General features: G+C 39.7%; 1 protein-coding gene across 1 annotated transcript in view; it reads right to left on the bottom strand.

The window, feature by feature from the left end:
- The window catches only part of LOC131951411 (uncharacterized), a 40385-nt gene that overhangs the window by 13386 nt on the left and 1843 nt on the right, over positions 1–25156 (bottom strand). Inside the window, exon 2 of the mRNA XM_059313816.1 lies at positions 8075–8135. Within this exon, the coding sequence (XP_059169799.1) occupies positions 8075–8135 (61 nt within the window). The remainder of the gene's footprint in view (positions 1–8074; positions 8136–25156) is intronic.

Below are 25156 nucleotides of genomic sequence, written 5' to 3'. Positions count from 1 at the left end.
TATTACAAGATTAGGAAGTAGCAATAATTGATCAGTCAGACAATTTGTATTGACGAATGTTTTCACACCTGACTGCAGGCCTGGTGTCAAATATGTGGCGGATAATTGTCGCTGAGTTACCGACGGTGTTATTATTATAAATTTTTAATTTTTGGGGGTGTTGATTCTATTAAAATGAACCCAATCAAAGAATAAATATGTTACTGCTTGTTTTAAAAACTTACAATAACTTAAAACCAAAAAAGGAGAAAATAAAACAAGGATAAAAACGGTTATAATAACCGGCTCCACTGACTGATCATGTATTACGTCGCCTTTTTAAAATTGATTTTAGTAATTTTGAAAGTTAGATATCTTGCATTGTCATCGGAAATAAACTTAGCCCCAAACAAATAAGAAAACAAACAAACGGATCTTGTGACCTAAGTAAAATCTTGAAGAAAAAAAAATGAAATTGAACTTATATAGATGGAATATTCCTTGACGTGTTATATCCACATTAGTAGTTAGTTTCGATCTAATATCGTCACCGGTGATTTCCGCTTTAAATATTCATCAACGATACTTTTTCCTTAAATATTGGGAAACAGCTGTAATCGGATGGTTTCGTCAGTTTTCGGTGTTTAAACTGACAGCCAGTCGGCGTCAAGTAATGGCCGGCTAATGGACGAGAACTCAGTCATTAGCTGGGGACTGCGTGCAGGGATATCTTACACTGTGTCGCCTGACGTGAGGAGGTCTCGGCAGACGATGTTAGATGTCACAGACAGATGACAAGTGTCATCGGGAGACAAGTGACATACTGAAAAATAAATGGAGAAAGGTGTGTGCCGCACTCGTTTGACTCGCCCTGCGCTTAAGGGCGTGCGTAGCCTGGGGACGTGTTGCTGTCAGTATTGGTAGTGGCCAGGGAATCAGTTAGTGGCAGTAATATTGGTACTTACGTGCCAAGTTAGTGGCAGTAATGTTGGTACTCACGTGCCGAGTTAGTGGCAGTAATGTTGGTACTCACGTGCCGAGTTAGTGGCAGTAATGTTGGTACTCACGTGCCGAGTTAGTGGCAGTAATGTTGGTACTCACGTGCCGAGTTAGTGGCAGTAATGTTGGTACTCACGTGCCGAGTTAGTGGTAGTAATGTTGGTACTCACGTGCCGAGTTAGTGGCAGTAATGTTGGTACTCACGTGCCGAGTTAGTGGCAGTAATGTTGGTACTCACGTGCCGAGTTAGTGGCAGTAATGTTGGTACTCACGTGCCGAGTTAGTGGCAGTAATATTGGTACTCACGTGCCAAGTTAGTGGCATTAGTGTTGGTACTCACGTGCCAAGTTAGTAGCAGTAATGTTGGTACTCACAAGTTAGTGGCAGTAATGTTGGTACTCACGTGCCAAGTTAGTGGCAGTAATATTGGTACTCACGTGCCAAGTTAGTGGCATTAGTGTTGGTACTCACGTGCCAAGTTAGTGGCAGTAATGTTGGTACTCACGTGCCAAGTTAGTGGCAGTAATATTGGTACACACGTGCCAAGTTAGTGGCAGTAATATTGGTACTCACGTGCCAAGCTAGTGGCATTAGTGTTGGTACTCACGTGCCAAGTTAGTGGCATTAGTGTTGGTACTCACGTGCCAAGTTAGTGGCAGTAATGTTGGTACTCACGTGCCAAGTTAGTGGCAGTAATATTGGTACTCACGTTCCAAGTTAGTAGCAGTAATGTTGGTACTCACAAGTTAGTGGCAGTAATGTTGGTACTCACGTTCCAAGTTAGTGGCAGTAATATTGGTACTCACGTGCCAAGTTAGTGGCAGTAGTGTTGGTACTCACGTGCCAAGTTAGTGGCAGTAATATTGGTACTCACGTGCCAAGTTAGTGGCAGTAATGTTGGTACTCACGTGCCAAGTTAGTGGCAGTAATGTTGGTACTCACAAGTTAGTGGCAGTAATGTTGGTACTCACGTGCCAAGTTAGTGGCAGTAGTGTTGGTACTCACGTGCCAAGTTAGTAGCAGTAATGTTGGTACTCACAAGTTAGTGGCAGTAATGTTGGTACTCACGTGCCAAGTTAGTGGCAGTAGTGTTGGTACTCACGTGCCAAGTTAGTGGCAGTAATATTGGTACTCACGTGCCAAGTTAGTGGCAGTAATATTGGTACTCACGTGCCAAGTTAGTGGCAGTAATATTGGTACTCACGTGCCAAGTTAGTGGCAGTAATATTGGTACTCACGTGCCAAGTTAGTGGCATTAGTGTTGGTACTCACGTGCCAAGTTAGTGGCAGTAATGTTGGTACTCACAAGTTAGTGGCATTAGTGTTGGTACTCACGTGCCAAGTTAACAGCATTGATATCAGTACTCTTTATGACCAAACGGACAAACAAAGAGCTTGGTATTACAAACATCACATTTGTCAAAATGTTCTCGACAAACGGTGAAATATTCTCCATGTGTCCGCGAACTAAAGCAATTGGCAAGTCGGAATTTCAATTTTTTAAATAGACCTTTGTCGACATGACATGTTTAGGAATTTTAGGGATTTGTAAACAAGTCACGTGCTCGGGTCTCGGGGTTGTAGGCGAGTCACGTGATTGTAATGTTAGAACGTCAGACGACACAAACCTACACACGTGACGACACCGTTGGCAAGAAAAGTGACAGTAATTGTGACATCACCAGGAGGAGTGACAACGCGACATTGACAGTAACAAAACCAGTGACACTGACAGTAACAAAACCAGTGACATTGACAGTAACAAAACCAGTGACATTGACAGTAACAAAACCAGTGACATTGACAGTAACAAAACAGGCGACATTGACAGTAACAAAACAGGCGACATTGACAAAGACAACACCAAAGACAGTAACAGTGATGACAGGAGATCGACAATTTCGCAAGCAACTTTGGTAAACATTGTGTCCCCTTCTCCAACTCATCATCATTCTTTTTGGGAGAGTTAGATCCCTTTTGTTCTATATTTCTTTAATAAACACACTCAACAGCAAACTCTCCATTAAACTAACAACCAAAGCTTAGGGCAGCACAAACCTCGTTGATGTCTGTTTACACTATTGTATGTGCCATGTTAAAACCTTGCTATCTGTTTACACTATTGTATGTGCCATGCTCAAACCTCGTTGATATCTGTTTACACTATTGTATGTGCCATGCTCAAACCTCGCTGATATCTGTTTACACTATTGTATGTGCCATGCTCAAACCTCGTTGATATCTGTTTACACTATTGTATGTGCCATGTTCAAACCTCGCTGTTTACACTATTGTATGTGCCATGTTAAAACCTCGTTGATATCTGTTTACACTATTGTATGTGCCATGTTCAAACCTCGCTGTTTACACTATTGTATGTGCCATGTTAAAACCTCGTTGATATCTGTTTACACTATTGTATGTGCCATGCTTAAACCTCGTTGATATCTGTTTACACTATTGTATGTGCCATGTTCAAACCTCGCTGATATCTGTTTACACTATTGTATGTGCCATGCTCAAACCTCGTTGATATCTGTTTACACTATTGTATGTGCCATGTTCAAACCTCGCTGATATCTGTTTACACTATTGTATGTGCCATGCTCAAACCTCGCTATCTGTTTACACTATTGTATGTGCCATGTTAAAACCTCGTTGATATCTGTTTACACTATTGTATGTGCCATGTTCAAACCTCGCTATCTGTTTACACTATTGTATGTGCCATGCTTAAACCTCGTTGATATCTGTTTACACTATTGTATGTGCCATGTTCAAACCTCGTTGATATCTGTTTACACTATTGTATGTGCCATGCTCAAACCTCGCTGATATCTGTTTACACTATTGTATGTGCCATGTTAAAACCTCGTTGATATCTGTTTACACTATTGTATGTGCCATGTTCAAACCTCGCTGTTTACACTATTGTATGTGCCATGTTAAAACCTCGTTGATATCTGTTTACACTATTGTATGTGCCATGTTCAAACCTCGCTGTTTACACTATTGTATGTGCCATGTTAAAACCTCGTTGATATCTGTTTACACTATTGTATGTGCCATGTTCAAACCTCGCTGTTTACACTATTGTATGTGCCATGTTAAAACCTCGTTGATATCTGTTTACACTATTGTATGTGCCATGCTTAAACCTCGCTGATATCTGTTTACACTATTGTATGTGCCATGTTAAAACCTCGTTGATATCTGTTTACACTATTGTATGTGCCATGTTCAAACCTCGCTATCTGTTTACACTATTGTATGTGCCATGCTTAAACCTCGTTGATATCTGTTTACACTATTGTATGTGCCATGTTCAAACCTCGCTATCTGTTTACACTATTGTATGTGCCATGCTTAAACCTCGCTGATATCTGTTTACACTATTGTATGTGCCATGTTCAAACCTCGCTATCTGTTTACACTATTGTATGTGCCATGCTTAAACCTCGTTGATATCTGTTTACACTATTGTATGTGCCATGTTCAAACCTCGTTGATATCTGTTTACACTATTGTATGTGCCATGCTCAAACCTCGCTGATATCTGTTTACACTATTGTATGTGCCATGTTAAAACCTCGCTGATATCTGTTTACACTATTGTATGTGCCATGTTAAAACCTCGCTGATATCTGTTTACACTATTGTATGTGCCATGCTTAAACCTCGCTGATATCTGTTTACACTATTGTATGTGCCATGTTAAAACCTCGCTGATATCTGTTTACACTATTGTATGTGCCATGTTAAAACCTCGCTGATATCTGTTTACACTATTGTATGTGCCATGTTAAAACCTCGCTGATATCTGTTTACACTATTGTATGTGCCATGTTAAAACCTCGCTGATATCTGTTTACACTATTGTATGTGCCATGTTAAAACCTCGCTGATATCTGTTTACACTATTGTATGTGCCATGCTCAAACCTCGCTGATATCTGTTTACACTATTGTAGGTGCCATGTTCAAACCTCGCTGATATCTGTTTACACTATTGTATGTGCCATGTTAAAACCTCGCTGATATCTGTTTACACTATTGTATGTGCCATGCTTAAACCTCGCTGATATCTGTTTACACTATTGTATGTGCCATGCTTAAACCTCGCTGATATCTGTTTACACTATTGTATGTGCCATGTTTATGTCTGTGCGGCCACCATCACGTCTATACCCGATGTCTGGCAGCCCATCTCAAGAGCAGGCCAATGGATGAAAGCTTACTCCAACATTGAAGAAAGAAAACTAAAACATGACGCATTCGTGCTAATGTTTGCTGAGGCAGACATAAACAGAAAATGTTCTTTAACAAAAGAGTTGAATGAATTATGCATGAATTGAACAATTCGCTGTTTTATTATTATGGCTTAATTCTACTTCTCCACAATCCCTAAAACAAACACCAATATGTTATCACGCAGTTGGATACACTGAGTGTTAAATTGGTTGTTTGGGCCAGTTAACGTTTGGAGTGGAGGATATCAGGCTGTGGTGGGGGGTGGGGGGGGGGGGGGGCTTGTTGTCAGGCTCAGGTCTGGGCAACATGGATAGAAAAGTGGACGGCGGAAGTGTTGCGTCACATGTCAGATGGCACGTCACTCAATGTTTGTAAACATCGATGGGGTGAGGTGTGGGTGGGGTGTGAGTGGGGCGGCCATATTGTGTTACCACTAAGAGTTAGAGCGACCGTGTGAGAAGCTGGGTTAGAGACTCACTATGTCTGTTGACACAGTAAAAGACTTCTACTAGAGTTAGAGCGACTGTGTGAGAAGCTGGGTTAGAGACTCACTATGTCTGTTGACACAGTAAAAGACTTCTACTAGAGTTAGAGCGACCGTGTGAGAAGCTGGGTTAGAGACTCACTATTTCTGTTGACACAGTAAAGACTTCTATTAGAGTAATACCAGGTTCTATAGAAGGTGCGGTGTGGTAAAGGCAACATCCAATGGAAAGATGAAGTGGGAAAACAACAGTTAAAGACACTTACAAACCACCGGCTAAGCTTCAAATTACACACACACACACACACACACATATATATATATATATATATATATATATATATATATATATATATATATATATATATATATATATATATATATATATATATATTAGCATAATATGTCCGAGGAATTTGAAATTATTAACTTATATGACTTTTTGGTCTACATTTTTAGATTTCATAGATTTTAGAATCATCACTTGACTTTAGTTCAAATTTTTTAAAAAACGCAAGCTGTACTACATAGCTCTACTACTTAGGTCTACTTGTAGACGTGTACACGATCACTTGAATCAATTGTACAAAAGTGTAAATATAGAGTGGACGTTTACTGTCGGTAGCAAAGACGGTGTAGATTTCCATTATAAATGTGGGTTGGTATATTACAAACGCCTACAAACAGTACATACACGCATGTAATATTATATAAGTATATACAAAATGACTTAGAGGGTTTAAATGGAGGCTTAATGACAAACTGTTTGAGAACTGCTATGTTAGGAAAAAATATTCTCCTCATTTCAAAGCTTTCAATTAGTTTTATATTGTGGGAATTTGGTTTTATCGTTGCTGTAATCATAAGGCAGAGCTCGAGTCAACAAAACTGATGTTTTCATTTTTTTTATTTTATGGCTTGACGTGTAACACCTTTAAATCAATAGACACAAATATTGGAAACATAATTTCAGATGCTAAAAACTTCCTTATTTAGATAGTTAAAGCCGCAAGTTTAGCTTGCATTTTTATGCCTGAATATAAAATGTTGAAATTCACTCCAAAAATACTAAATTTAAAAATAAATTCAGTGGATTGATTTCCATTCGTGAAACAGAAGTTCTTATTTTTAAATATAATTTTAAACTGTTTCTAAATTAGATGAATGAAATCATTTCAATTTGTCAATACCAGAAAACTCTGAGATGGGAGAATAAATATTTTTAAAATCGTATGCACCGTTATTAAAAAAAAACATGCGTGACTATAAAACTTAAGTGTATGTTTTTATTAATATTTTCGGTAATTAAACAAAATATTTTAAAAGCCCCAAAATGTAATTGGTTTTTTGTTTATTTACTATTTGAGGCAATATAAATGTAAACAAATCAGCCGTAACTAGATCTTTGTTATGCTGAAGTGCACTAGTGTAAACCAATAGGTTCGGATAAAATTTGTGATAATCATCTAAGGCAGATCAGAAAAAGAATGAACAAAAACACGTTTTGGTCTATGGCAAGAACAATGATCTGGCCACTCTCATACAACTGGGCTTAAAAGTTAAAAGCCGCCCCGGTTTTCGTCAATAAATTCCCTATTTGCTTTACATAAAGAATTCACCAGAATGTAACAGGATATTATAAAATAATGTTTTTCCTGCAATTTAATAGAAACATTAGACATTCATCATAATGTAAAAAATAAAAAATATCGATGAGTGTTTTTATAAAGAAGAAGTAAATGTTGTTTTGAGCGTATTAAATTTCTAGATTCTAATTAGTTTATGTACTTGACTGTCTTGATGCAACCAATTATTTTTAAAATATGATATATGTAAATCTAGATCTATAGAAAATCTTATGGTTAGACTTGTTACGTAATTAACCTTAACTATAAGAAAAAAATATTATTTTAAAAGCTATTAGTATGGCTATGTCATATTTTGTTATCTAAACACGTTCCAAACACACACGTAACACATATCTTCACAAAGACAAAGGATGTAGCGTGGGCTACATTTTTCAATTAATGCTATATATGTAAGTATGGACGCTAATATAAATAACACTAATTTTAACCACAACTACAAACCCAAACATAGTTATAAACAAAAACATATCCCTACCCCAGTTCTCATTCTTATAACTATGCATATCCCTTTCATTATCCCTATTGCTATCACAATCCCTATCATATTGCCTATTGCTTTAGATATCCCTATCCCTATCTGAGACACATCCGTTTCCCTATATCTGTACTTTCCCCATTTCATTTTCCCTATCGCTATTCCTATCCCTTACATATACATGTATTTATCCCTATTTATAACTAACATCATACACACGGACTGACATGACACTTACCCACTGCCACATGAACCAGACATGCCAGGGTCAGTAGACGGAATCCGTCAGCTTGTACCATCTGAAACAACAACACATAATTAGGCCAGTTTTACATTGTTTTAGTCTGTATCTAACTCCCGACCAACAACACATAATTAAGCCAGTTTTACACTGTTTGAGTCTGTATCTAATTCCAGTATATTTTTTCTTCTTCCCAACAAAATGGTGGCCACCAACCATTGTTAATTGGACCATTAAAGCTCGCACCATTGAACATTTAATTTCACAAAACTTTTTACAAACCTTTTTTACCACGTTTTCTTTAACTTGCTTTCTCTGTGTGTTTATTTATTTATTTATTTGTTTGTCTTTCCAATCCAATCTTGCGATCGAAATTTCTGGCACTTCCCAGTTAGCTAGCGCGCTGAAATTTTCAGGGAAGCTTTCTTTTGGATGACCATTGAATATTCAATTGTTATTATTACTAAATTGATCAATGGAAACATTTTATTGAGCATTTTAGACCGCTATATAATCTATATATATAATTCTCCTCTGCTAGCCATTACAAAAAAAAAACCAGCGACGCGTACCTCGCGCGCAGTGAAGCGAACGATCACATGTCGCCACAGGCTTAGGGGCAGAGAATTTAGCTTGAACCGAGTTTAAACTTACAGGAGGTAGGCCAGTTTGGGGGAGACGATATGGTCGAGTGGTTGGGCACACGATTGCTATCCCACTCGACACGGGTTCAAATCTATGTGTTCTAGTCAGTAACGTATTCAAACAACGTGTTTTTTACGAGTTGTCTTTTTACGAGTTGTCTTTTTACGAGTTGTCTTTTTACGAGTTGTCTTCGTTTACCCAAAAAAAGTGAAAAGATAAAATCGATAGCAAGATTTTAATGCAAACAAACAGACAAAGACTAAAAAGTAGAAAATAATAATCATTAAAAAAGTTTTTAAAAACCCACGTTTTCTGATTGAACTAAAAAGTAGAAAATAAATGCTATAGGCCCTACATCACAATAATGCAAGCGATCACTCTACTATAAGCGAGCAAAAACGTGGGGCGCCGTGATTTTCTTACAGTTTCTAATACTGTTGACTCTCTACAAGCTCCCTAATAAAAGTCAATAGTATTATCTAATCAATAGTAATATAACTTTTACTTCGGCGCCCCACGTTTTTGCTCGCTTATAGTAGAGTGATCGCTTGCATTATTGTGATGTAGGGCCTATAGCATTTATTTTCTACTTTTTAGTTCAATCAGAAAACGTGGGTTTTTAAAAACTTTTTTAATGATTATTATTTTCAAAAATCAACAGAAAGAAGTGTGTCTATGACAGAGGGAGATGAAACGTGCGGATCTCAAGGATGGCTTCCCTTAGCGTGGCTTCAGCCACCTCAATGTGTGGCACAGACATGAAAGGGACATTCAGAAAATACAGTCTTGTGCTTATAGTTGATGGCGGTTAACAATTGAGTAGTAGAGAAGTTAAACGGCCAAAATCATTTGTTCGTTTGGACCTTCTGGCTTATTTTATGATGGGGTGGGGGAGGGGGCAGATTTACATCACACGTTACATGGATGGTAACTATAAATAGCTTTATTAATAGATGTAGAAACTGTCATGGGATGGCGTGGCCTAGCGGTAGACAGCTGGACTGCTAACCCGACAGTCTCAAGTTCGAATCCAGTCATTAGATGGCACAAAGCCTTCATTTGCCGAGGTCTCTGAAACAGATGATCTCTACTTCGTCTATCCCATGTTTCTGGGCACATGAAAAGTAGATGATGATAGTAGCTGTCATAGACCTACTGTTGTTGCTTGCTACACAACATCTCATCCATATAACAGCCAATCTTCGACTTGGAACTAAAACAACATTTATAGATTTTCCGATATGTTCTTCTTTCGAAATCGTATTTTTTAAATTTGATTACTGTTAATTAGGTGTAAAACATTCTGAACAAGTAAACCGCGCTGTTTTTGTTGTTTTTGATTTCATAGACTCGCCATAAGCAGATATATTAAACTATGTCACACATACATTAAAATACTCCAGGAAATTCTGTTTATATAAGGATAGGCCCATTAAACAATATTCAGTGTTTACATTGGGATAATTCAGGGAATAATTTGATCGATAAAAACATCTAAAACGACTTTTTTCTTGTCCGTCTGTTGAATTAGCAAGTAGTCGTGGTGAGGCGGGAAGCAGACACATTGTCTGAATTCATCACAAAGTAAACAAACTAATCTGTTGGCTTTGTCCGGGGGGGGGGGGTATTAATTCTATGTTCATGTTAATTAGGGATTTAGAAACTAGTTTTGTAATTTCTTTATTCTCTAATGAATGCTATTTAATTTTTATTAAATCAAATTGTATTTTTTTTAATTTGTAAAATTGTTCTTTAAATAATCACCAAACTAATGTAGCCGAGAATCGTTCTTTAAATAATCACAGAGGACAGAGGACATCTGCAGGAGGACCGAGGACCAGAGCGCTTTGGACCATAACATTTTGGGGGGAAATTATTATCTATTCTTCAGACGACTCGACCCCCTTTCACAAACAATTAGATTCTGCTGCTGGCAATGTAGTTATCACATTAAAGACGCAACAATAAACACAATAAACTAAGCATGAAATTATACGGGCAGTTACTGTTGAATTAACTTTATTTTACCGAATCTGACACTGATCACGGCGCAGCAGGTCTAGTACCTAACCTTCGTCTGTATTGTGCAACAATCTGTGTTGTGCAACAACCTGATGTGCTTCTATTCATTAACCCAATCAATTACCTCCCGTATTTAGGCTCATGGCCACGACCAAGTAAAATGTGCATTTTAAAAACAATTAATGATCCAACGAACTTTACACGAGGTATATCCATTAGCTGCTTTACTTGTATACTCATTTTATAGGCTACAAGACAGGGAGACAACAAAACTAGAGTTGTGCACACAGGACGAGCAACTGTCTAATTGATATATATATATATATATATATATGTATATATATATGTATATATATATATATATATATATATATATATATATATATATATATATATATATATATCCTATGTTACAGACAACGATGTGCGTGACGGACTGGTGGCAACATTTTAAAAAGAATGAAACAAGAATTTGTGTGACAGACGTGGCGGAACCTATCTGTCAGACTGTCTGCCATTTTTTTTAAAAACACGAACGGTAACTTTCGTTAAGAAAAATAGTTGCCATTCCGGTAGAAAATTGAATTTTTTTGTTTCAATTAATTTTTTTTTTTACATCACCGGTGACTGGTTTAGAGTTAATTTCAAAACAGCGGGGCGGAAAATACGGTAGAGTAACTCGGCTTGGACTCTAAAGGTCAAAGGTTGAAAAAATGAGCATGAGCTTGACATAATTACTTTAAGGCCCCTTGACCCAGTTTAAACCTCACTGACCCAGTTTAAATCCCACTGACCCAGTTTGAACCCCACTAACCCACTTTGAACCTCAATGATCAAGTTTAAACCTCACTGACCCAGTTTAAACCATACTGACCCAGTTTATACCCCATTTAACCAGTTTGAACCTTACTGACCCAGTTTAAACCTTACTGACCCAGTTTAAACCTCGCTGACATAACTGAAAAAGCAGCACTTAGTAATACAAACTTCGCTATCTTTTTATGAATCTTTAATGAATCTTTAATTTGATATTCTGTAAACATCGGTGTCTACTTTCATATCGTCTTCATGTCCATCCATTTTACAACCGGATGTTGAAAAAAATTTCTAACGGTTGACCTTCAAGAGGTCCGCAAAGACTCGGGTCAGATAACCTCATGGGACAGACCCATATATCGAGGGCAGAACGACGTGAATAATACAAGAGTGCCTCACACTTTCAGTCAACAGATGACTTCCTCGTTGACTTCAAGTCAGTTCTAGGATCAGGCCGGCATTAAATTCTAAGTTAGATTAGAGCCAGGCTATCGTGTTGACCGAGCGGACAGGCAGTAACTAGTGTAGGCTTGGTAACATTAAGGGGGGTGGGGGGGGGGGTCAGCTTCATGCGAGGTTTCTTTCAGACATTTGGCTTCTGGGGGTGAGGGTGGGGGGAGGGGGGGGACACTGGTAAAAAAATTCCTTGTTAAATAAAATAATATTTTTTTTGGTTTATTCAGATAAGCTCCACCAATAATTCAAGAAGTCCACGCACAAAAAGTTAAGCCCCGCCACTGTTCGTCAGATCAAATGTAATGCATGTCATCAACCTTGAGGGCTAGGGTTTGGATTATGGTAATAGTGTTATGTCCCAATTTCACCCTCTTCAATAAAAACTAAAGTACAGTTTTCATTTCCTCTAATAATCTTTTTTTTTGGGGGGGTGGCGGGGTTATCTTGACACACACACACACACACACACACACACAGCAAACATATTTGTTCTCCGGGTAATCTGATGTACTTTATTCATTGCTTGACGCGCAAGCACACACACGCAAGCACACACACGCACACACACACACCAAGCACACTTGTGTAATCTGATGTACTTAATTCATTGCATGCAAATAACCTGAGATTTCTTCCCATAGGCGGATCTATGAGATGGCTAGAATGGGCTTACCCTTCCCCCCCCCCCCCCCCCAGTCCAAAAAAAAGATAATAAAATGTAGAACTACAAATAATATAAGTAATATTATGAATATTTTAAACAGAATTACAATATTGTATATAAAATGTTCTGTTCTCTATGTTACTTACTGTAAAGCTTAGACCCTCGCATTTGCACTTTTGGTTTATAAGACTTGCCCCCACTCCCCTCACCCCCACCCCCACCACTGCCCTCTGAAATTGAAAGGCTAGATCCGCTGGAAAAGTCCTCAGTTTTTATAATGGGTAGATAACTCGCTATGTCAATAAACAATTCAACCCGATCAAGTGCAAGAAGTGATAGCTGAACTGGAAAGAGTTGTTGTGGTAAGTGATTGTACATGATAGGGAAAGTGTTGGGGGTAGGTGTTGGGGTAATTGTTGTGTTGGGGTAATTGTTGGTACATGTTCAGGAAAGTGTTGGGATAGATGTTGAGGTAGTTGTTGGTTTAAATTCTGGAGTCGAAAATTTAATTGTAGATGTCGTGTCGATATATCAAGTGTATATGTCGTGTTGACAGTTCGAGTGAAAATGTCGCCTGGCGATCGAACGAAAAGGTCAGGCTGACATATTGATTCAAGTTGTACCGGAAGTTGACCCACAAAACGTGTCCAAATGATGAATGGCCCGTCCAGCAGCCGATAGATTTTATCACCGCAGACATTGGGTTTTACGATTGGTCGTTTTTCGTGAATTATTTATTACGTCATATCTGCATTAATAACAATTCTAAGCTGGTCACGTTCTGAGTGCGCGACACGATAACTACAAAATAAATAAATTTTAGTAGCTTTGTTTTGGCAATCAACGTTGTTTGTATCCAAGTGTAGCTACAACCGTTTTACAACCGTCAGTAAACAAAACGGGTAAAATTTTAATTACCAATTTATTATCCTAATCCCCAAGTGCTTGGTGATATATTGATGATTGAGTAACGTAAAACCATTGGCTTAGTACGGGCATTAAATTAAAGCTGAAGTTGTGAAGAGGAGTGGGGGGAGTGGGTATCTCTACAGGAGTATCTCACAACGAGTGGCCAGACATAGGCCGCGGTCCGCCACGCTTACGGACAACTAGTTTGTTGTGGGCTTTGGGTAGAACAAATACTTTGGCAGAATGACGGGAAGTTCAACATCCATCTAGCGAACTGATCGATATATATATATATATATATATATATATATATATATATATATATATATATATATATATATATATATATATATATATATAGCATTCCATATAAAGAACGATGAGTGCACGAGAATGAAGGGGTGTGTCAACGCTTGATTAGTTTACCCTGAGCGTCATGTTTTGCCCTAGACGACAAACAGGAAGCAGCCCCGTCATGACCTTATGCCCGTCACGTGTCTGTTACACAAACATGGCTCCCGTACACACGCACGAGTTCTGCGACAATCAAAGCACGTGTAACCGTGCGGTCTTCTGTCAGGGGGGTGTGGCACGTAGGTCTAGGTTCGAATCTGCTGCCTTGACAGTTGTGTAGAGCCGGACAGAGAACTGTTTGTCTAATAGGAGCAAACAGTGGTATTGCTAAACGACGCAGCAGCAATTGGTCAGTGTTTCTTCCAGACTTTTTTCTCCGGGGGGGGGGGGGGGGGGGGAGGGGGCACTTTAAATGTTCGGTGGGGGGGGGGGCGGTAGACTTTCTTCGGGGGGGCGGAGACCCCCCCCCCCCTCCATCGAAGAGATGCCTGGAAGCAGAGGCGTAGCGACCCTTCCCGGCGCCCGGGGACAAACTTTTCGATTTGCACACCCCCCCCCCTCAAGATTTCGATTTGCACCCCCCCCCTCAAACTTTCGATGTGCACACCCCCCCCCCCCTCAAAATTTCGATTTGCACCCCCCCCTCAAACTTTCGATTTGCACACCCCCTGAAGATTTCGATTTGCACCCCCCCCCCCCTCAAACGTTAAATTTGCACCCCTCCCAACCTTTCAATTTATTTTTTCAACCCATATGTCCCCCCCCCCCGCCCCCCCCCCCCCTCGCTACGCTACTGCCTGGAAGAAACTCTGCAATTGGTGTAGAGACAGAACGTATGTACATAGTCTTGCAGAATGTCTGTCTAAAGTATTGAAGAATCTTTGTCTACAGGCTTACAGATTTTTTGTCTATACTCTTACATAATGTCTGTCTACACTCCGACAAAAAGTCTGTCTACATCTTACTTAATGTCTGTCTACACTGTACAGCATTACAGTTTACCCAATGTTTTATGTTGCATAATAGCAACACGAACAATACTTTACTGGCAGAGCTAACAGATTAGTCACAAAATACGGGACGTTGTTTCACTCCAAACACAAGTAGGCGTGTTTTTTTTTTTTTAAATAAAAAACCAGGATGCTGACGAGTTGTAAACGGAACAATTAAAAATTCTTAAATGTTGTCTACTAGTGTGGTTATGTGGATCTATTGAGTGCGGCTGTTCTCGCACAAAACAGCAAATGGCAGCGGCATGAAGGCGAAATCAAATATTTATGGACAGAGGGGGAGCTTGACAAGTCTGCTAGACCGCTGTGAGAGATTCCCGCTCTTCAATGGGGAAGTTGGCTATTGTTTAATAATTCCACCCCTAGCCATCAAGAGACTTTCTGATCGTTATTTAATGAAAAATGTACGTCGACGAAATGGAGGCTATTAAATATCGTTTTACGGTTTAAGAGTATCAATTTATTTTCTAATTTAATTTTTAAATAACACGAGGGTGTCTGTTCGTTATATTTTTTTAAGGAGATGGCCTTTGGTTTCTTATTTTTCAGATAACTCGTTATAAAAAACAGAGGCTGATAGCTCAAGGAAAATCGATTATTTAAAAATGAGTTAAGGGAAAAAAAAAGTTATGATCTAAATGGAACGAATTAATTCAAATTATGAGGCTGATCAATTTGTAAAATCAAAAGTTGTATGCGAAAGTTGTATACGACAAAACACACACAAGCACATACACACACACACACACTAAGGTTTGGTACTATAACAACCTATCACGTGTCTAGGATACACAAGCACACACAAACACGCACACACACAGCAATGAAGTCAATAAAGTGTGCTTGCTCCCTAAGATGTTTTTTTTTTAGTTTGAAAAATGTTGTGGTTTTTTTTAGGTATTTTTCGTTGTTTTTTCAAACATTCAATGGGGAACTGGCAAGTCAAAAATCTGGCCAGTCAGAGACGTAATGTGGCGCAATTAAGGGATTATCAATGTTGCATTGAAATTTATCAGCTTGTTCTTTGTGTGGGAGGGGAGGTGTGAGTACATGAAACCCCCGATGTTTTTGGCTTTGTGTGTGACAGGGTTGTGGGGAGGTGTGGGGAGGTGTGTGAAAGCAAGGTGCTTTATTTGCATGCCTCCATTACTGGAAGCCTCGCCCGTCCCATCTAATCCTGCCGGTCTTGTTCTATTAAGTTCGGCTTTGTTTTGAAAGGGTTCATAATTCTCCTGATCAACCTTGGAAAAATAAGCATTAGAATGGCGCCTGAAATATCCATAGACCTACACGTTTTCGTTTTTATTTTTTACTTTTAGAATGGCACATCCTTACGTCATAAAATTATGGCATTTTCCGTTACAAGTTTGTTTTTAGTTTTTTTTAAATAAGCAACCTATACATCAATGTGTGATCGATAAATTTTAATAGTAATTTTTACGCGAGCAGTGTGTGGTCGTTATGCGGGTCAATTGTAGTTCTGAGGTAAGTTCCAGCGGCCTTGCGAGGACAATTTTACAAGGCACTATGCCGATGGAAGGGGGGGGGGGATGCGAGGGTAACATAGGAAAAGGTGGCTGGATCACACCAGGGATGGACTGTCCTGTGTAGAGGGGACGGGCGTGTGGCGCTGTGAAGGAGTCAACAGTGGGGCCCCACGGCTCTCCCATGGGGTTAAGGGATAGGATATTGGGTATTGGTGGATTTATGGTTGTTGTTTTTTTATGGTTTTTTATTTATTGTATTGTTGTTGTTGTTTGTTGTTTTTTTTTTTGTTTGTTTTTTTTTACTATTAGATCCATAAAAATTTAAGAAATCGGTTGATTTTTTGCAATTTTTAGTATAAATTTATAAAGCTGTTCTGTCCTTAATATTTACTAACGTATATTTGTATAGAATTTGTATGGAGAAACATGCTGGCTAACCCTACCCCAGTCAAAAAAAATGTAAATCTTACAAACGCCTGTGCTCCTAACGCCAAAGTACACGGTTGCTAGACCCCCGGATGGCACTGGTGGGTGGGGCAGGAGGGGTGGGGTGTACCACACTTAAGTGGGAAACTTTGTCCATTTGTCTACCACCTCGCAATGCTCTTCCCCCTGTCCACTCCACCAAACACATGCTGACGTCCAAGGTCTCGTGAGTAATGAAAGTTCGCGAGATTTCAGCCATGCAGCTCCGACGTGAACGCCGCTTGAGACTTTAAAGGAAGTACTTTGGAAGAACAAAATTAAACTGGAAAGTTTTCGGAAAAAATTTAATTATTTTTCATAAGTGCTTAAAGAAACAACTGTTTCCATAAAGTATATCGTATGAAATGTGGTATCCTTTATGTCTTGGGGACCTATACACATAGGCGTGGCTAGGGGAGGTGGAGTGGTGCGGCCGTCCCAGGCACCGACATTAGGGGCACTAAACGGTTAGAAAATAAAATCGTAAGTTCATTCTGGTCTGCATTACTGAATTGTACACAGTCGAAGTAAGTGAGAATAAAATTATTCGAACCTAGTTTTCAAACGTCTAAACAAAGAAAAAGAATTCTACAAATCTTTTTTAACGGAACATATAGAGCGCTTCTCGATTTTCATGTTGGTGAAAACACAAGATGAAAAATATTTTTTTTCTAAAAAAAAATTGCAGTAAAGCCTGCAAGCATATTTTTGGACAAGGAAACGTTTTTACTTGAAGTTGATCGCATACATAGAGAAAAGAATCTGGTAAGGCGGCGACTCCTTAACATTGTGTCATGGCGCCTCACTCGACATACCATCTAATAAAAAAACAGTGTCCACCTACCCGTCCTCCAACCACGGTGTCTTTAGTTAACATTGACTCGTTTGTTGATAGGTGTACAACGTCGCGATTTTAAGTCTGGAAGTTGTCATCAGTTAGTAGGTTGTCATAAGTAGGTTGTCATCAGTCAGTAGGTTATCATCCGTCAGTAGGTTGTCATCACTCAGTAGGTTGTCATCAGTCAGTAGGTTGTCATCAGTAGGTTGTCATTAGTCAGTAGGTTGTCATCAGTCAGTAGGTTGTCATTAATCAGTAGGTTGTCATTAATCAGTAGGTTGTCATTAGTCAGTAGGTTGTCATTAGTCAGTAGGTTGTCATCAGTCAGTAGGTTGTCAGCAGTCAGTAGGTTGTCATCAGTCAGTAGGTTGTCATTAATCAGTAGGTTGTCATTAGACAGTAGGTTGTCAGCAGTCAGTAGGTTGTCATCAGTCAGTAGGTTGTCATTAATCAGTAGGTTGTCATTAGTCAGTAGGTTGTCATCAGTCAGTAGGTTGTCATTAGTCAGTAGGTTGTCATCAGTCAGTAGGTTGTCATTAGTCAGTAGGTTGTCATCAGTCAGTAGGTTGTCAGCAGTCAGTAGGTTGTCATCAGTCAGTAGGTTGTCATTAATCAGTAGGTTGTCATTAGACAGTAGGTTGTCAGCAGTCAGTAGGTTGTCATCAGTCAGTAGGTTGTCATTAATCAGTAGGTTGTCATTAATCAGTAGGTTGTCATTAGTCAGTAGGTTGTCATCAGTCAGTAGGTTGTCATTAGTCAGTAGGTTGTCATCAGTCAGTAGGTTGTCATTAATCAGTAGGTTGTCATCAGTCAGTAGGTTGTCATTAGTCAGTAGGTTGTCATCAGTCAGGAGGTTGTCATTAATCAGTAGGTTGTCATCAGTCAGTAGGTTGTCATCAGTCAGTAGGTTGTCATCAGTAGGTTGTCATTAGTCAGTAGGTTGTCATCAGTCAGTAGGTTGTCATTAATCAGTAGGTTGTCATTAATCAGTAGGTTGTCATTAGTCAGTAGGTTGTCATTAGTCAGTAGGTTGTCATCAGTCAGTAGGTTGTCAGCAGTCAGTAGGTTGTCATCAGTCAGTAGGTTGTCATTAATCAGTAGGTTGTCATTAGACAGTAGGTTGTCAGCAGTCAGTAGGTTGTCATCAGTCAGTAGGTTGTCATTAATCAGTAGGTTGTCATTAATCAGTAGGTTGTCATTAGTCAGTAGGTTGTCATCAGTCAGTAGGTTGTCATTAGTCAGTAGGTTGTCATCAGTCAGTAGGTTGTCATTAGTCAGTAGGTTGTCATCAGTCAGTAGGTTGTCAGCAGTCAGTAGGTTGTCATCAGTCAGTAGGTTGTCATTAATCAGTAGGTTGTCATTAGACAGTAGGTTGTCAGCAGTCAGTAGGTTGTCATCAGTCAGTAGGTTGTCATTAATCAGTAGGTTGTCATTAATCAGTAGGTTGTCATTAGTCAGTAGGTTGTCATCAGTCAGTAGGTTGTCATTAGTCAGTAGGTTGTCATCAGTCAGTAGGTTGTCATTAATCAGTAGGTTGTCATCAGTCAGTAGGTTGTCATTAGTCAGTAGGTTGTCATCAGTCAGGAGGTTGTCATTAATCAGTAGGTTGTCATCAGTCAGTTGTCATCAGTCAGTAGGTTGTCATCAGTCAGTAGGTTGTCATTAGTCAGTAGGTTGTCAAAGATCTTTTAAAGTGGACGTCCCCCACACCCAAAAACAACCAATCAAAGAACACATACCAGACGTGAACAGCCAATCAGAGAATTTGTTTTAAAGTGGACAATATCAGCCACCAGACACCTACAGACTGTCCGGCATTAAACTTTAAAGCCTTCAGTGGTCAGCGCATGGCCTTCTGGGATCATTACTTGCCCATGTATGGACGGTCAAAATGTTGCCCATGTATGGACGGTCAAAATGTTGCCCATGTATGGACGGTCAAAATGTTGCCCGTGTATGGACGGTTGTATCAAATGTTGCCCGTGTATGGACGGTTAAAATGTTGCCCGTGTATGGACGGTTAAAATGTTGCCCATGTATAGACGGTTAAAATGTTGCCCATGTATGGACGGTTGTATCAAATGTTGCCCGTGTGTGGACGGTTAAAATGTTGCCCATGTATGGACGGTTAAAATGTTGCCCGTGTATGGACGGTTAAAATGTTGCCCGTGTATGGACGGTTAAAATGTTGCCCATGTATGGACGGTTAAAATGTTGCCCATGTATGGACGGTTGTATCAAATGTTGCCCGTGTGTGGACGGTTAAAATGTTGCCCATGTATGGACGGTTAAAATGTTGCCCGTGTATGGACGGTTAAAATGTTGCCCGTGTATGGACGGTTAAAATGTTGCCCATGTATGGACGGTTAAAATGTTGCCCGTGTATGGACAGTTAAAATGTTGCCCGTGTATGGACTGTTGTATCAAATGTTGCCCATGTATGGACGGTTAAAATGTTGCCCGTGTATGGACGGTTGTATCAAATGTTGCCCATGTATGGACGGTTGTATCAAATGTTGCCCATGTATGGACGGTTCTATCAAATGTTGCCCATGTATGGACGGTTGTATCAAATGTTGCCCATGTATGGACGGTTGTATCAAATGTTGCCCATGTATGGACGGTCCTATCAAATGTTGCCCGTGTATGGACGGTTGTATCAAATGTTGCCCATGTATGGACGGTCCTATCAAATGTTGCCCATGTATGGACGGTTGTATCAAATGTTGCCCATGTATGGACGGTTAAAATGTTGCCCATGTATGGACGGTCAAAATGTTGCCCATGTATGGACGGTCCTATCAAATGTTGCCCGTGTATGAACGGTTGTATCAAATGTTGCCCATGTATGGACGGTCCTATCAAATGTTGCCCATGTATGGACGGTTGTATCAAATGTTGCCCATGTATGGACGGTTAAAATGTTGCCCATGTATGGACGGTTAAAATGTTGCCCATGTATGGACAGTTGTATCAAATGTTGCCCATGTATGGACGGTTAAAATGTTGCCCATGTATGGACGGTTAAAATGTTTCCCGTGTATGGACGGTTTTATCAAATGTTGCCCGTGTATGGACGGTTGTATCAAATGTTGCCCATGTATGGACGGTTGTATCAAATGTTGCCCATGTATGGACGGTTAAAATGTTGCCCATGTATGGACGGTTAAAATGTTGCCCGTGTATGGACGGTTGTATCAAATGTTGCCCGTGTATGGACGGTTGTATCAAATGTTGCCCATGTATGGACGGTTAAAATGTTGCCCATGTATGGACGGTTGTATCAAATGTTGCCCATGTATGGACGGTTAAAATGTTGCCCATGTATGGACGGTTAAAATGTTGCCCATGTATGGACGGTTAAAATGTTGCCCATGTATGGACGGTTAAAATGTTGCCCGTGTATGGACGGTTAAAATGTTGCCCGTGTATGGACGGTTGTATCAAATGTTGCCCATGTATGGACGGTTGTATCAAATGTTGCCCATGTATGGACGGTCCTATCAAATGTTGCCCGTGTATGGACGGTTGTATCAAATGTTGCCCATGTATGGACGGTCCTATCAAATGTTGCCCATGTATGGACGGTTGTATCAAATGTTGCCCATGTATGGACGGTTAAAATGTTGCCCATGTATGGACGGTCAAAATGTTGCCCATGTATGGACGGTCCTATCAAATGTTGCCCGTGTATGAACGGTTGTATCAAATGTTGCCCATGTATGGACGGTCCTATCAAATGTTGCCCATGTATGGACGGTTGTATCAAATGTTGCCCATGTATGGACGGTTAAAATGTTGCCCATGTATGGACAGTTGTATCAAATGTTGCCCATGTATGGACGGTTAAAATGTTGCCCATGTATGGACGGTTAAAATGTTGCCCGTGTATGGACGGTTTTATCAAATGTTGCCCGTGTATGGACGGTTGTATCAAATGTTGCCCATGTATGGACGGTTGTATCAAATGTTGCCCATGTATGGACGGTTAAAATGTTGCCCATGTATGGACGGTTAAAATGTTGCCCGTGTATGGACGGTTGTATCAAATGTTGCCCGTGTATGGACGGTTGTATCAAATGTTGCCCATGTATGGACGGTTAAAATGTTGCCCATGTATGGACGGTTGTATCAAATGTTGCCCATGTATGGACGGTTAAAATGTTGCCCATGTATGGACGGTTAAAATGTTGCCCATGTATGGACGGTTAAAATGTTGCCCGTGTATGGACGGTTAAAATGTTGCCCGTGTATGGACGGTTGTATCAAATGTTGCCCATGTATGGACGGTTAAAATGTTGCCCATGTATGGACGGTTAAAATGTTGCCCATGTATGGACGGTTAAAATGTTGCCCGTGTATGGACGGTTAAAATGTTGCCCGTGTATGGACGGTTTTATCAAATGTTGCCCAAACCAAACATTGTTTGAACACCTCAAATATAAAGACGGACACATATTTTCTAGAAAAGTATGACAAAAAGTTTTTAAAAAGTATTGATAAGTATAAATACAAAGCTAGGAGGAAAGTTTTGAGAAGTATAAGTAGAAAAGTAGATCGAAAGAAACGACTAGAATAGTTTGTTTATTCTGAACATATGAAAGTGCTAGAATACTGACCATATGTGGACCTTCCTGTACAACATATTGAGCAGCCCAGTGTCTGTATGTAGACTTTATAGACTTTATAATACTTTGTGTATGCTATTCTAAATTTAGATCTAAGCGCCTGAACCGAATATGTTCGTGTTCAGTAAAGAGCATTAGAATCATCCGAGGATAATCTGTAATAATGCTAAACTTTACTTCCTTGAATATTCTATTTTCGTTCATCGTTGTTTTTGGAGATATTTTTATTTTTTCTTTCTCGTACGCGGATTATAGGAGGAAGTATTGTACTTAAGGAAACAATCGAAAATTGAAATTTTGACAAATCTCGGCGTTTTACATCTTCCTGAGTCAGAAAAGTTTTGTTATCTTTATGTCTGAATTAAGCAACGGCGGTGGTTTAATAATGTAAAAGCTTACGCTATGTTTTCATTAAGTAGGACAATTATGAAAATAAGATTTTATTCATATTTATGTGATTGTTGGCGTAGGGTTAAAGGGTTGTGACATCACTGAACAGCTACAATTGCGTGATACCATTTATAGATGACCCCCTAACATAATCGTGTTGGCCCGTGTTAAACGTTGGGTCTAAGATTTTAGCGTGTCGTGTCATATCATGTTTTGAGAAAGAAAGTTGGTGTGAGAGGGGGTCGGGCTCAGAATTTCTTCCAAAATATTTTTTTACATTGTCCGCCCCCCCCCCCCCCCTGGAAGAAACACTGGTCGGGCTTAGTGGTTGGAATGGGAAGTCACCATTGAAAATGTTTGGAATATGACGTGGGGTTGTATCTGAGGACGAGAGTAATGAAGGGAGCGGTTATTTTTCTTGGTTCCTAATTACAATGTTGGACGGTGTTTCTTCCAACACAATTAGGTATTACGTGTCCACCTTATAAGAGCAATATAGTTCGTTGACGCCGATTTCTTTTACGTTTAGCAACCACGATCCTTACCTCATGACCACGCCGACCCCTGAGGAAGGGGTTATTTGATGGGGTCTGGGGGCCGTAGATTCACGATGCATAGAGGGTATTTTATGAGAAGGCTTTTTTGTCGAATTATTTCCAGAGAAAAAATGAAGATAATTTCTAGTAAACCTTCGTTAAGATTGTGAGTGGAGATGGGGGGGGGGGGGAGATTTATCCAGGCACCTCCTAGGTGTCCTCCCCTTAGTGTAAACACGACTACCCTGATTTTTTTTTCCCCACACAGCGCGTCCTGGTTTTGTATTGTCGAATATTATGAATATAAATGCGATCGGCCGTTCACTCAGATCCCTGCACTTTAGGAAAGCCGCAATAATTGATGCCATTAGCTGCTCATCCACACAGCAATAAATGTTGCCGAAGCACACACGAGTGCTTTTGTGTTAACTTTACACTGCTGTAAACATTTCATCATTTCATGGGGATTTGGTTTGTTTGCTTTTTTTTCAAACTTTTTCGTATATACGAAGTGTAGAGAAAGTCTTGTAATCGTGCAAAAAAAAATCGAGATTTTTACAAATCTCGACGTTTTACACCTCACTGATACGGAAAAATATAATTTTGCAATCTTGTCCGTATGTCTGTGTGTCTGTCTGTGTGTGTGTGTGTCTGTCTGTGTGTAAACACGATAACTTGAGTACCGTTACAGCTAGGTTGATGAAATTTCATATATAAGTATTTTATCAAAATCGTAGATCCGTCTCAACTTTTGAGCGATACTTTTTCTAGTTTAAATTTTTCAAAAGCCTATAACTTACGTACTATTTAGGATAGAGAAATGAAATTTCACGTGTAAGTAAAAGATCCAATTCTCTACCTTCTGTCAAATTTTGAGTAATTTCCGTTAACTGGAAGTACTAATTTACGCTATTTCCGATTTCTCAAAAAACGCTTGTAAATTTATAAAGTACTAATAATATTGCGCACTTTTATGCACATTTTGTTTTGGCGTTCGCTTGGTGCGAAATTCTTTTTTCTATGAGATTCTATTCTATTTTTAAAAGTTTAAGTAATTAAAAATCATGTCTATATTCCGAAGTTATATGAGAATATTCGAGAAAGTTTAGAGGAGATCACTCCCGGTTTATTTCTTTTTTTTTACTTTAGGAAAGTAAGTAATCTCCACAAAACGTGATTCTCCCCCTTCTATTGTATCTCTGCTCGGTATTCTGTCAACTAGATGTAGCCTATGTATATGTATTTGTGGTTTACATCCCATTGTGTGTATGTTGAATTTAATGTGTATTCGGTAGATAGTCGGTAGGGCGAAACTTGCCCATGTGGCATAGCCCAGGATAATACAGAGCACGTCCTTCAGGACAGTTCCTTATATAGCCAGGCGCAATCCAAAGACTGGCCCATATACACCCCACTCAAGGAAAAACTATATGGGGCACCCGCTGACCTGGAGAGTCCAGTTCATTCACGAAGTTGGGCTAGTTGTTTAAATCCTCCACCATAAACTAAATTAAAAACGCAGAAGAAGAAGAAGGTAGATAGTCTGACCAGTGGCTTCACAAGGCGAGGCTGCGTTCCGCATCGAATGACACCAGGGGGTGGGGGGGGGGGGACGATTCCACCAGAAAAAAAACGTAAAATGTACTGTCAAAGCATGAGTCGGCGTATTTGGGGTGGTAACAGTGGCGTAGGCAGGGAGGGGGATTACAAATCAAAAGTTCGAGGGGGGGGTGCAAATCGAAAGTTTGAGGGGGGATGCAAATCAAAAGTTCGAGGGGGTGCAAATCAAAAGTTTGAGGGGAGGGTGCAAAACGAAAGTTTGTCCCCGAGCGTCGGGAAGGGTCGCTACGCCTCTGATA

This window comes from Physella acuta, unplaced genomic scaffold (assembly GCF_028476545.2).
Source record: "Physella acuta isolate Inbredline_101_S28 unplaced genomic scaffold, ASM2847654v3 ptg000811l, whole genome shotgun sequence".
NCBI lineage: Eukaryota > Metazoa > Mollusca > Gastropoda > Physidae > Physella > Physella acuta.
Note: the sequence above shows the minus strand (reverse complement) of the source record. Positions and strands in the feature narration are given on the sequence as shown.